We start from the raw sequence: 13,742 nt of genomic DNA, 5'->3' as shown, positions 1-13,742 counted from the left end.
AACAAGTTGAATGCATAAAAACAAACAATAGTGTCCCGAGGCCCTTCTATCTCAAATAAAGAAAAGTCTTTGAGAAGGTTAAGTGTGGCCTCTAGAATGATTTTTGGACTAGGTCTCTTCTATCTATCTTCTATCTAATAATTTTGACATTTGGGGATATTCGAGTATAGTGACAATCAAAATGGACATACCCACCACCACCAACTGCTCTTATCCCTCCCTTGATTTGGATAAAGTCCTCTTTGTGCACATGTGCTTTTTCCCTGCAGCATGTTGGGTATGGTATATAGATGTAGAATGTGATTAGGCATTTTCTATGTATGGCCTTAGAATAAGCATAGTTTAAGCACAGTTGTTATCAGGGCTGCCTGTGGCACATACCCTCAAGCAGAGAAGTTAAAAGAATCATACTGTTTCAGTCAGCGTCTAGCAGTTCTCTGTAAGAAGTGGAACTTGGAGCACATCCAAGTGTAAAAATCCCCACCAATGGAAACTGAGATGTTTGGGGAAATCAAGTAAACACTACTAGGGCCAGTTTTGGCTGGAGAGGCACAAACATTGTGAATATTAGAAGTAAAATGCTGAAATATTGGAAATATTGCTCCCCATTTTATTGTTTTATGTTTTATAATGTCATGTTCCATGTATATGTTCTGACGATTGTCCAGTTTGCCCCTAAAGGGATTAGTTAGCAGTATGCACTAATACTAATACACATCCTAGGGAGTTGGACATGGAGCTACTAAAATGATATTTCTGGAGTCCAGCTGTCTTAACCATACTCGGAAGCATAGTACCAGTGTTTCTACTGGTTGGGCTTAGTTTGCTGCCAATGATAGAGTCAGCTTGAGAATGTTTTATAATTCCCTAAATTTTATAGTAACTTTCTTTCAGATGAAGGCACCCACATGTTTTCCCACATTCCCCAGAGGTCCTTTCTGAACACACAGGGACAAATAGCAGTCCCATCCTCGGTCATGGGGACTCTAGTTAACCAGGGTGAGGAACGGTCTGAGGACTCAGCTGGAGCATGGGACAGTCTGAGCACCATGTCACCACGTGGCAACATATGGGGACCTTGTTGGATGGTTGTGAATGTAGCTTACGATCACTCACAGCATCAGCAGCAGTGGTTTTAAAGCTAGATGTATTCTCAAATAACATTGCCACTGGGATTTCTGCCTTTTACATAGCTATATTTTCAGATTTTAATCTGATAAGATAAAATTTCCCTTTTATAGTCAAATTGTGAGTACAGCTCAGAAGAGAAGACAGATGGCAAAGCATAAACTTTATCCATACTATGCGGGATCATAATCTTCTCAATAAGATAGAGCAGCAAGGGAGAAATAGGATCAGCGAAGGAATTTTAGAGACTTTGCTCAGTAATTTATTTACCTCTAACAAGACTATAAAAAAAAGGGACATCCTTCTGCCTAGACGACTGATGAATGATATCCGTGTGGCTTTCATTAACTAACATAATTGTCAGTCACCAATTTTCCCCTGGAGATCCGCACGTGTGTGATGTCAGGCTTTTAAAAGGCTTTATGCCAGAAAGACTTTACTGGGATCACAGCTGAAAGCTCACTGTTATTTGATAATATTTTGCAGGTTTCCTGTTTAATTTGTTCAGCGTGTTGAGGCTCTTCAGATTAGCTGCTCAGTCAAGCACGGAGAGTAATGATATGAGCTAACTTTGCATTGTCAGGTTCTTTAAAGATCAGAGACCATGACTTATCTCGTGTCACATGCTATCAGCCTATCTCGGCAGCATACACATGTGAAAATTTGTTTCCTGGTCTTAACATTACAGTACAATATTTGAATATATTTTAAAAGCAAGTGCACAGTGGGTGATTAAAACAGGAGGATTGCTTAGAGGAATGGTTCTTTTTACAAATGTATTTCACTTCTATGACAAATATTTATTCACTCATTAAATTATTGGAATAAATAAACATATTGCCTTATATTTTTGTGTGGTCAGAATGTAAAATATTTTTTGCATTACTGCCATGATCCTTTTTTTCTTATTATTTTTAATGTTTTTTTAAAAATTGATTTTAGAGAGAGAAAGGAAGGGAGAGGTAGAGACAGAGAGAAAAAGAAAAAGACATTGGTAAGAACCATCGATCAGCTGCCTCCTGCACCCTCCCTACTGGGGATTGATCTAGCAACCTGGGCATGTGCCCTGACCAGGAATGGAACTGGTGACCTCTTGGTGCATGGGAGGTGCTCAACCAACTGAGCCACACCAGCCAGGGCTCTCCCATGATTTTTTCCTATACTGTGTGACATCATCCTATATAATAAAAAGCTAATATGCAAATAGACCAAACGGTGGAATGACCGGTCACTATGACACGCACTGACCACCAGGGGGCAGACACTCAATGCAGGAGCTGCTCCCTGGTGGTCAGTGCACTCCCACAGGGGGAGTGCCGCTCAGCCAGAAGCCGGGCTCATGGCTGGTGAGTGCAGCAGCAGTCAGACAGCCCCCAAGGGCTCCCGGACTGCGAGAGGGCACAGGCCAGGCTGAGGGACACCCCACTCCTACCCTCATGAGTGCACAATTTCATGCACCAGGCCTCTAGTATCAAATAAGAAAGATAGAAGTGCAAAACATACTTGTTAAGTCTACCTACTTGCATTGAGTTAGAGTCAGAAGAGTATGTTTGTCATCTTTTAGAGCCTGTAAGACACAGCCTATAAAAAGAAGTGCCCATAGAGCATGTGGCATTGCTCTTAGGGGTTTTAAGTTTCTATTTTAAAAGGCTGCCTTTCTTTGCATGTCTGCCTCTGTTGATGCATTTCTAAGGGTGTGGATATGTTCATATTAATGTCAAGCAAGTCTGAAATAGATTTAGACAAAGAGTGCATATAACTTTCTATTGCATTAAATTATTTCAGGGTGTGGAGCTACTGCCTCTCCAGAAACACATAGAAAGCGAAATTATGAACTGTGGTAGACCAAATGCAATGAAATCATTTCAGAGATTCTCAGAACACGTACTGCATTTGAGCATTAACTTTGCATTGTGTTTGCTTTCAACCAATTTTTAATTAACAGATCATTTAATCTTAGATGACAATTGAAAGGCAATTAACAATTTAGAAGTTTTAAAATCCAAATACTCAGTTAAAAAAATGATCCCAAGTTTTAAGAACTATTGTGGCCTTCTATAGTTATACCTGAGTATTAGAAAGTACTTGGTAGAGTAAAAAGGTTTTTATGAAAGAAATGAGATTGTTTCATGTGAATAAACTATATATCTGAGAAACACATATACTTTTAAAATCTATTCTATTAATACTTAGTAATTTTATAATCTAATGAAAGAAAATATACTGTATTAAAAATTATCTCATTATGGATAGATGAAAAGAAAACCATATAAGCCATATATGCTCAGTAATGGCTTGCATTTTTGTCAAGAATCTATGAAATATTTTAGGAGTATTCCATCAGTGTGATTATGAGAGAAGACAGAAGAATGCATGTTATTGCCAAGTCTCTAGCATCCTTGAATTTGGGTTCGACCAGGAATGTGTAAGGAACCTTGTGTGATACGTCTCTAGAAGGTTCCACTGACAGCAGATCCCCCATGGGCTAAGCATGGGGCTGCGTGGCTCTGTTGGTGGTGCACAGATTTGTGTCTACATTTATGCTGTGGAAGATCTTGAGTTAGCTCCTTAAAATAACTGTTCTCTGAAAAGCTGATGTCCTTGGTGGTAGATGGTTTCCCCTGACGGACATGGCAGGGGCATTATTACAAGTGGGCTTCTAGGGATTCAAGGTCAGAGAAGCTGGGAGCTTCTGCATTTAACAGACTTGAAACTATGTGCAAAAGAGAGAAACTTGGCTAATCAGTAAAGATATACCTGAACCCCAAACATCAATAAATGGTTATACATTAGGGTCAGCTTAAGGAGTGGATATTTTAGCAAAGAAGATATCTGCCTCATTACATCACAGACCCTCTCTAAAAGACAGAGCATGTACTGGACTTTGCACATGAACCCAAAAGGAAAGAAAGGTTAGACATTGACTTGCTAGATGAGTGATTATTGTCCTCCCATCAAAGGATCTAGTAAGATTGGATCACCAAAGTCATGGTTATGAGGTTGAACCTGCGAGGATTTCAGTGCCATATCACTCACAGATTTTACATGGAGACATAATCTTAAGAGTCCATTTGTAAATTATACCGAATATTTCCAAGAATCTTCTTCATGACTGAAGACTTAATCAAGATTTTAAAAGTACTTAATGTAAACCTGAGCCTTTTATTCAATGGCACAAAGACCAGATGTCAAAGGCAAAGAAATAAAAAGAGAAGTCAAGACTCCCCTTTTTTTTTCTTTCTCTTTGTATTAGCTTATTTGCTGGATCACTTGAAATTTAGTTGTACATATCATGACATTTCATTCCTAAATATCTCAGCAGATACAGCCAAAGAACAGGATATTCTGCTGTATAACCACGACGCAGTAATCACACTTGAGAAATTTAATTTTGATATAATACCTTTAATTCAGATTCTCCCAATAGTCCCAATAGTGTCTTTTATAATTACTTGTTTTCCATAAAGCATGATCCTGTCAGAAACTACACCTTGCATTTATTTGTCATGCCTCTTGAATCTCCTTTAATCTAGAGATCATTTAACAGTCTTCTTTTGTTATTTATGGCATTTTTGAAGTCTAGACAGTTTTTTTGTAGACTATCCCTCAATTTGAATTTGTCCAATTGTTTCCTCACATTTGAAATCATGATTCTTCATAAGGAAATAAGAAATAAATAAATGAAGACGGGGGGTGGGGGGTGAGAAAAAGGAAGGAAAAAGAGATGCAAATGGCATGAACTTTACTTATTCAAATTAAAGAAACTAGCCTCGTTGATTTGTATTCAGACTATATTGATAAACATATGGACGGAATAGGATAGGGAATAAACCTTGTGAGTTTGGGTTATGTTCTAGTTAAAAAAAAAATTAAACTAGTTCTTTTACTCTATACACACCTACAAAATTGAAAATGACCTTAAAAAATTTATAGGAATGTACAGACATAATTACAGATTGATGAGAATTTAGTCTGTTCTTACAAACCTCCAAAACAGAGATGCGTGAGCCGTATATTGAAAGGAATACTCTTATGAAATCTATTCAGAAAGTAAACCTTGTTTTCAAGCTGCCAGACAAAAGTGTCACGTATCCAAGGCCTGGGAACAGACCTGAGATAAGTTTTGGAACTTGCCACTGTGTCTCCACATGGAGTGGCTGCTTCTCCACCGCGTCTCCCAGCCTCTGAATTAACACGAGGGTACAGGCCACTGTAGGAGCTTTGCTGAGAAATTACAGCGTTCAAATGGCTTTTTCTATAATTTATTGGAACCTTCATGGGCTCATTCCTGACATTTTTTTTGATTTAACTTGGTAAGGGCAGAGTTGTAGAAAAACAAACATACCTTGAGTAGGAACGATACTCCATTTCCTGTTCGTGTCTGAGGTGGCTCTGATTGCCGTCCTTGGAGTCTCGATCACCATACCCAGTGAATGAATAATTGCGCACTGGATTAGGGAGGTGCAATCTCATTTGCCTGCATTTTTTTTCTTCTTTCTGGGTCTTGCTTTTAATTTTTGAACTTGAGCAGAAGGGGGTTTTCTAAGACTCAGTGAACACAGAGTTGTTGAACTCTCAATGTCTGCAATGTTGACTGAGTGATGTTCTGTGTATGGAGGAAGATCCATTCCTCACTCTTATTTTTAAACAGTTTTATTACAAAAAAGTTGGAGTGCTGCATAGAATCTTATAACAAACCACCATGTGTACCTATTGCCTCACTTCTACAATAATCAACTTCATAGGAAATTTGTTTCATTTTTATGCCTATCCATTCCCTACCATATCTGAGATTAAAGCAAATCTCAGATATTATAACATTTTGCTCATAAATATTTCAGTGGAGAAGAGAAACTCTGTTAAGCAGTCTTCTTTAAAATAAGAATGCTGTATCGGTGTTCAGTGTAAAGTATTCTACAAGGTAATGCACAATTTGAGTACTCCCAGTCTCTGTAGAGATTTAGAACTAAATCCAGTCAAAATGGCAGTTTGATGTGTGAGTATGGTGGTCACCTGGAATGGTTATCCATTGCCTGGTGGGACAGCGACTGAAGGTCCAATTAAACAGTGATGTCACCAAAGAATGTCTGTCTTAGGAAAGGAGCATGGTGAAGATTTGTGAGTTGTTTGTTCTTTGGGCCTCCTGAGGTGATAGGATTATCTACTTCTGACACTTCAGAAAGTTGCAGCCATGGAGAAGTTAGTCACTTACCTGTCTCTGAAACTAAACATCCTACTTAAAAAATGGATGTGATGCCTGTTGTACCTGTTCACAGAACTGGGATGAAGATCTGTTGTGATCTGGGATGCAAACATGCCCAATTACATATTCTTCAGATTTTCGTCCTTTGAAATGACCACTATTCAGGATTTTTAATAGTATCAGAGAATGTAAATATTGAGGAATTAACTATATAGAACATTTTAAAATAATTTTATAACCCAAGTCGTCTTTTTCTCCCCTGATTATATTTTATTTGGGCATATTCCTCCTCTTCAAATGGATATACATTTTGGCTGACTCCCCTTCTCCCCATTTCTATTTCTTTCTCAGATAATAAAACCTTTAGAAATGGGGCTGGGGTCAGGTTCACCCCAAATTGAAGTTTCTCTTCTAAAGATTATGGGTGATCAAAACTCTTTTTCTTTCTCTTTTCAGCCTTGCCTCTTCGATTGAAAGAGATGAAAAGCCAGGAATCGGTGGCAGGCTCCAAACTAGTGCTTCGGTGTGAGACCAGTTCTGAATATTCTTCTCTCAGATTCAAATGGTTCAAGAATGGGAGTGAATTAAACCGAAAGAACAAACCACAACACATCAAGATACAAAAAAGGCCAGGGTAAGTTAATACATGTAACAGCAGAAGCAATACCTAGCAATAGAATGATTTAAGATATAAAAATTACTTACAGCCTCGCCCTGGCCACGTGGCTCAGTCGGTTGGAGCGTTGTCCTGTACACCAGAAGGTGCAGGCAGGTTCGATCCCTGGGGGTCATAAGATTGTATAAGATGATCTAGTTCAGTCTTCTGTAATACATAACAATTACATTGATAATGCGTTGAAACACTGTGGCTGGGGAGCTTTAAGATTGTTAAGTAGCGCATTGATTTACAAATAGTGATCTTTTAGAAAATTACTAGTTATATTGAGGTAAGTTCTACTTTATCGTAAGCCAGAATTTAATTAGGGAGATGAGATATCTAGCATATTATATCAGACAATGAAACTAAATGCTAAGTTGTAGGTTACTGACACTACTAAGTGGAGTGGCATTGGGAAGAGGGGGAGACCCTGAGAACTTCGGGAGTAGCTGTGAGAGGGTGGATTTGACTCTGCTGAAGAGGGAACGTCCCCTCTGGCTAGGTGGGTGAGGTGGGGTGGGCAGTTAGAAGAGCAGGAATCACTGTTAGAGCAGGCCCTGTTATCACGCCAGGGCGATTGGAGCAGTGGGCGGGTAGGACATTTTGCCTCTTATTGGACAAGTTGCTGTGTGTGTCAGACCCTGGGCTAGATGCCGGGTACACAGAGGTGAACAAGACATGCTCTCCACTCTTAAGAGACTTAGTCTAGATGGGAGAGAAATGGAAACAGTTCCAATACTCAGATTTAAATTGTACAGCAGTGATGACTATGAGATGCTGTAGAAAGAGGCTTAACACAGATGGGGAGGGGACCCAGTCAGGGACAGTGGTGGCTTCCTAGAAAGTAGGAGAGAAGGAAGGGAGGGAAGAGGGGTTTATCCAGGTGGCAGGAACGGAACAAAGCATCTGCAGACTGCACGTACCAGTGTGAAGATGCCTAGAGAAGTAAATGAGCTGGATAGATAAGGTGAAAATAAGGTACAAAATAAAGTGAGCTGCTTAGGATAAATACAGTTTTGAAAGAGTACATTTTGTGTGTGTGTGTATTTTTTTTCCTTAAAGAGGCAATTTGTTACATGGCTTGGATGGCATATAAAAGTATCATTAGTATTCAGAAAAGCATGCTCATATCGGCTCCATAGGTCCAGACAGCTAAGAGCACTGTCTACATATTAATAAAACCCCATTAGACCAGATAGTCCAATACTCATAAATGGCTTCTTTTAAACAATAGCCTTGCTGGAAGGATTTAAATGGAAGAAAAAAAAAGGACATTTTATTAAAGTTATGTAACTGTAAATTACTCTAGGAAAAACATGTAACATATTTGATCTTCTAAAAATAAGACACTTTGTATAAAGTGGGCAGTTACTTGATAAGTGATCAGCTTATCTGGTTTCAGAATTGGGTATTTGGTCATTTCTGAAGTTGTATCTTTAAAAAAAATTTAGTGTGTCACCTTTTGTTAAACTTAAAGAATCAAACTGAATCTAAGTATAATTAGCATTTTAAATATTCTTATATTTCAAGTTATCTTATAAATATAAGAGGATGGATTCTGTTATTATTATACCCATTTAAAATTAAGATCCTGTCCTGGCCAGTGTAGCTCAGTGTTTGAACATCAACCTATGAACCAAGAAGTCACTGGTTCGATTTTCGGTCAGGGCAAATGCCCGGGTTGCAGGCTTGATCCCCAGTACGGGGTGTACAGGAGGCAGCCAACTGATGATGTTCCTCTTATGGACGTTTCTATCTCTCAATCCCTCTCCCTTCCTCTCCTAAAAATAAAATAACAACAACATATTTTATAAAATAAAATAAAATAAAGATCTTGAGAATGAATTAAGTTGTTTCTTCCTGTAGATCTCAGGTTAATGAAGGGTAAAACTTGGGTTTGAAGTTTGTCTGACTCCCCGTCCCATGTCTTTTCACAAATACTTGTGACTTTGCTACCTACAGTGAAGTCACAACACAGGACTAGGGACATGTTAAGCATAGAATGAAGTCTTTAATAAAAACATATATATTTTTGGTTGCATCTACGGCTTGGTAATTTTTCATTACCATGCTATCCAAACGTTAATGGTTTGCAGTGGTTACTTGGTTACTTGACTTAAACTTTGTCTTACTTACACTTGATCTTAGCAAAAAGGCCAAGGAGCAGTGAACTATAATCTTTAGATACGTGATCACCACTGAGCAGAGGTGAATTTTAGTGTGAGGTTTAGGGTTTCTCTGGGATTCTCTTTATTTAAGTAAAACATTGAATCTCATCCAGGCCTTAGTCTAAGGTTTCTTTTTCACATTTTATAATCTAGATTGTTCGTAGCAGCCAGGATTTCTTTTTTAATCCCTTAGTGTTATGAAAAGCTTTCAAGACAATATGCAATTTCTATTATTTTGTAAAGTCTTATCTCCCTTCTGCCCCTGCTCCTACTAATAAACTACATTCCTACATGTTCTTCCTATGATTTTGAGTTCACGTTTGAGCCTTTGTTTGTTTTATTTGGCCAAGCAATGTGTGGGACCAATTAAAAGAAATGGAAACTGCCCCAGTGGTATGTGTCCGCTGATTCCTTTGTTCTTGTTTCCTTTGCCTGGTGAAGGACTTTGATGAAGAAAACTGGTTAAAGAGCCTGGTGTGTGTGGCAGACTCACGTCTGGGGCTGTCAGATTGGCCTCATTTAAACACTGGTTCTATATCAGCCTTCTTAAATGCTGACTTCCTATTGCTGGTGCAGGGCACACACTTTGGGATGCCCTTAATTTTTCCTCAGTTCTTTATTTCTGTTCTTGCATCTTTTGATTTGTTTAAGATTGGCTCTACTTATTTGGTCAAATTTCTTAAAATTAGTGAAAATTATTTTTTCTGTTGTTAATTGTTGCTTTTTTTTTTTACTCTAAAATAGAAAAAGTTAATGCATATTCCCTTCTCTTTTCTTTTTTTCTTTTCTTTTCTTTTTTCTTTTTCTTTTTTGTTAATCCTCACCCAAGGACATTTTCCCATTGATATTTAGGGAGAGTAGAAGAGAGAGGGAAAGACAGAGAGAAATATCGATGTGAGAGAAACACATTGTTCCTCCTGCATGAACCCCAACCAGGGCCCGGGCCAAGGAGGAACCTGCAACCAAGGTACATGCCCTTGGTTGGAATCAAACCCAGGGCACTTTGGTCTGTAGGCTGACACTCTATTCACTGAGCAAAACCAGCTAGGGTCATATACCCTTCTCTTTTTAGCTTAGCTGCTTTGGGAAGTCACTATAATTTTATATGTAAGAAAATCTCAAATTCCTTCCATATACTAATAAAACGGGAATATCAAGTGCCTATTTCCTATGGTTTATGTGAGGCATTAGGTGTAGTGCCTGGTTCTGTACATTATAATAATTGTCTATGAAGTCTCTTTTACCTTCTCATTATTGGCAGTTCCACAGTATCTGAAGCTGTGTACACACATACACACACACACACACACACACACACACACACAGCTCATATGTGGTTCCTTAGAGATCAGAGGAATGGAATTATGTCAACTGATCCCTATACATTTAAGTTGTCTTGACATGTCAACTATAGTGGAAGAATCACGCTAAGTAAGAAAAATAAGAGAGTTGCTGTTGGAACCCTGAATCCATCTTGTTAGTGACCACTTATCGAAGGAACAAAGTTTGCATTTTGATATGAAAGAAGAAAAAGAAATTAATATTTAGAACTTTCACTTATAAATCAGTTTGTATTAATTTATTTTTACATTGTGTTATTTTTTCTGATTTCAGAAGTAATGTATGCTTATTATAAAAATTAAACATTGCAGGAATGTAGAGTATGATTATCATAACAGCTGACATTTATCAGGAACTTATTTAAAGCATTGTTTTAAACTTTTAAAAAATAAATTAACTCTTTTAATAGTTTTAGAAAATGAAAATCCACCGAAACAGCAACCCCTCCCAGATTATCAGACAATTTATCAATGAAAGAGCCAAAAGTTAATTTTATGATTGGGAGGGAATTTCAGTAATTTTTTTTTTCAGTTGACATCCTCCCTTGTGTTGTAGTTTGTTGAGACTAAACCAAGACCATTGTATCCATACTTAACAAAGCCCCGGATTATTGCAGTATATAATTTTCAATAAAAATTTGTCTATTTCTATTCTCTTGCCACAGTACTTCCCATTCCGATTCTAGGACCCAAAGATTGATGAATCTCAGTTTAAACATATGATCAGCATTCAAGGGAGCCCTACTAACGAGCACCTCAACCAATGATTTACCCATCACTTCCCTGGAGAATCTTGCTTCCGCTGGATTGCCAAAAGGGTTGCCAACCACCCTGAGCTAAATATTTTCTCTCTTTACCGTAGTTTTAAATATGAGGCGCTGATTTAAGTTTTCATTTTAAAACAGGATTCTTTTTTTTTCCCAAAAATAGTTGAAACCACTGATCTAATTTAATCTTCCTCTGCATAGAGACATTCTTGTCAAGAGGATGATTGGCAGGTGGTTATCCAGACTTCAGTCTTTCTAAAGAAGGAAACTAACCCTTTCACTAGATACCCTACTCAGTTTTTTAGATTATCACTTAAACTATGCCTTTTTTTCCTCTAAGACGTACTTCTCCTTCAAGAGCTTCTCCAAATAATTTTCTTTTTTAGATGACAACCATGAAATACATTAAAATAGCTACCCAGACCTTGTTCATAACTGCCCGTCAGTGGGACCTCTGTTTCTTTAACAGAATCTCCTCTGTGCCTTATTCCGTTCTGATCACCCTCCTCTAAAGTCCGCTAGTTATTTATATTTTTCACCAAATGCCACTTCAAAACATAATTCAATATTCCAGATGAGATCCAGCCTGTGAGCAGTAGATTGAGACTTTTATCTAATTTGATTTATTCTGTTTTTGACCAAACATTGCATAAATGAATTTTTTAATTTTAATAGTTGTTTAAAATGGAGTAATGTTAAATGCATGACTAATTGAAATCCCCTTTTCTGTATATATTGTTGTCAATACACGTCTCTTGGAGCCTGTATTTCTGCTACTGATTTTTGAACCTGAATGTATTTGTTATGCGTAGCTTGATTAAATTGAATCTTGGTTTTGGCCCATTGATGTTCAGTGCTAAAATTCCCAAGGGTGTTTTCTATAGAAAGGATCCCTTAGCCACATATCATGCCTGCCTTAGAAATTCACAGTACATATTTGCATAAAAACAACTAAAAGGCACTGTTGTAAAGAATCTAGTTTACTATGTTTAATGCAACATTTATCTGAGAAAGAATAATTTTTTGCCTATTCTCTCTCTTTTTTAAGCATAACATTTATTTGCATTACTTGAAATAGTATTCCCAGAAAACACTCCCCAGGTCTATTGGGAGAATTTTGATTTTAAGAACTAACTTTAAGATTAACTATAAATTTGATTACCATGTTTCTTACCATTTGATTCAGTTCAGTGGTTAAAATAATAATGACACAGGGTCAAGAAAGAACTCTTTACATATAATAAAGGACTGTTCTTAGATTTAAATAAATAGGAAAGAAGGGTTGTTCTCAGAATTATCATAATCTTGGGGTATTTTACATTCTTAGACTGTTTTAATAATCTTATTTCAGAATTTTTGGGCTTAACAAAAAATTACTATTCTTATAGAAATTCCCTTTTTCTTCTGTGTTGAAAACCAGGGTTTTAGTCCCCATCCTTCATAACTTATCTGTGGTTCCATGGTCATCAATGAAAATTCTTTCAGCTAAGCATGTGATTTGGGGCTGGACAAGCTTATTTTAATATTGATTCCATTGTTTCTCATTATTCTTCATAGGTGTGTCATGAAGTAGACTTGTCATATACAAACAAAGTGCACAAATAGCTGATAACCCATTTAAAAAGCACTAGATTTGAATACCTCAAAACAGGGGGCTAAATACCCTATTATTGTTGTATTTTGATTATTTTAAAAGCTGTCACATTTTATTAAATCTTAATATCTACTTACCAGACTGCTTGCCATCCAAATGGTCTATTTTGGCTTCTAAGGATATACGTCAGGGAAAGTTTTCTACGAATAACATTTCTGATTAATATGTGAATGTCCCTGTATAAATGGCCCTTGGACCATCTTCTCATTCCATAGATAAACAAGGTCATTATTATATTAGGTCCACTATTTATCAACTATGTTCTGTAGATCATTATTTTCAGGAAATATTAACAGAGTGAGTGACAAGGATTCCATGGTCAAATAAGTTTGAGAGAAACTTACAATACATCTCCCTCTTGTAGAGTCAGAATACATTAACATATTAAAGACTTTGAGAAACCATGTAGGATTTAAAAAACAACAAAAAAAAGAAAGCCCATTTTTGTTTAACCTATCTTCCAACTTATTTGAGCACAGTACACTTTGTTTTGTTTTCTACAGTTTATCTGTTGACAGTGTTCTGAGTTATAGCTCATGAAGCTCATTTTTCAATGCACATGTTGGTTTGATCTGGACTACCTCTGACTATCTCTGCCTTCTTCATAGGGCATCCTCCTTTCCTACAGCCAGCAATAGGAACATGATGTCTTGCAGAGAGCTTAGGTGGGAACATTCGAATATTTTCTTCATTTATTCACACATTTATCTAATAATGTTTGAGGATGCACTATGGACAAAGCAGTGATACCGAGAAGTTTAAACTATGGACTCCACTTTAAAGTGTGTGTGCTAACATGAGAGATAAGACATCCTGAGAGCACG

General features: G+C 37.3%; 1 protein-coding gene across 3 annotated transcripts in view; it reads left to right on the top strand.

Annotated features, from left to right (window-relative positions):
* Nucleotides 1-13,742, top strand: part of NRG1 (neuregulin 1) — a 1,008,204-nt gene that overhangs the window by 839,696 nt on the left and 154,766 nt on the right. For all 3 annotated transcript variants that reach the window (XM_006765607.2, XM_006765606.2, XM_006765605.2), the window contains exon 2: nucleotides 6,788-6,965. In XM_006765607.2, the coding sequence (XP_006765670.1) occupies nucleotides 6,788-6,965 (178 nt within the window). The remainder of the gene's footprint in view (nucleotides 1-6,787; nucleotides 6,966-13,742) is intronic.

This window comes from Myotis davidii, unplaced genomic scaffold (assembly GCF_000327345.1).
Source record: "Myotis davidii unplaced genomic scaffold, ASM32734v1 scaffold93, whole genome shotgun sequence".
NCBI classification, from domain to species: domain Eukaryota; kingdom Metazoa; phylum Chordata; class Mammalia; order Chiroptera; family Vespertilionidae; genus Myotis; species Myotis davidii.
The sequence above is the reverse complement of the archived record's forward strand: the minus strand, read 5'-3'. Positions and strand labels throughout refer to the sequence as shown.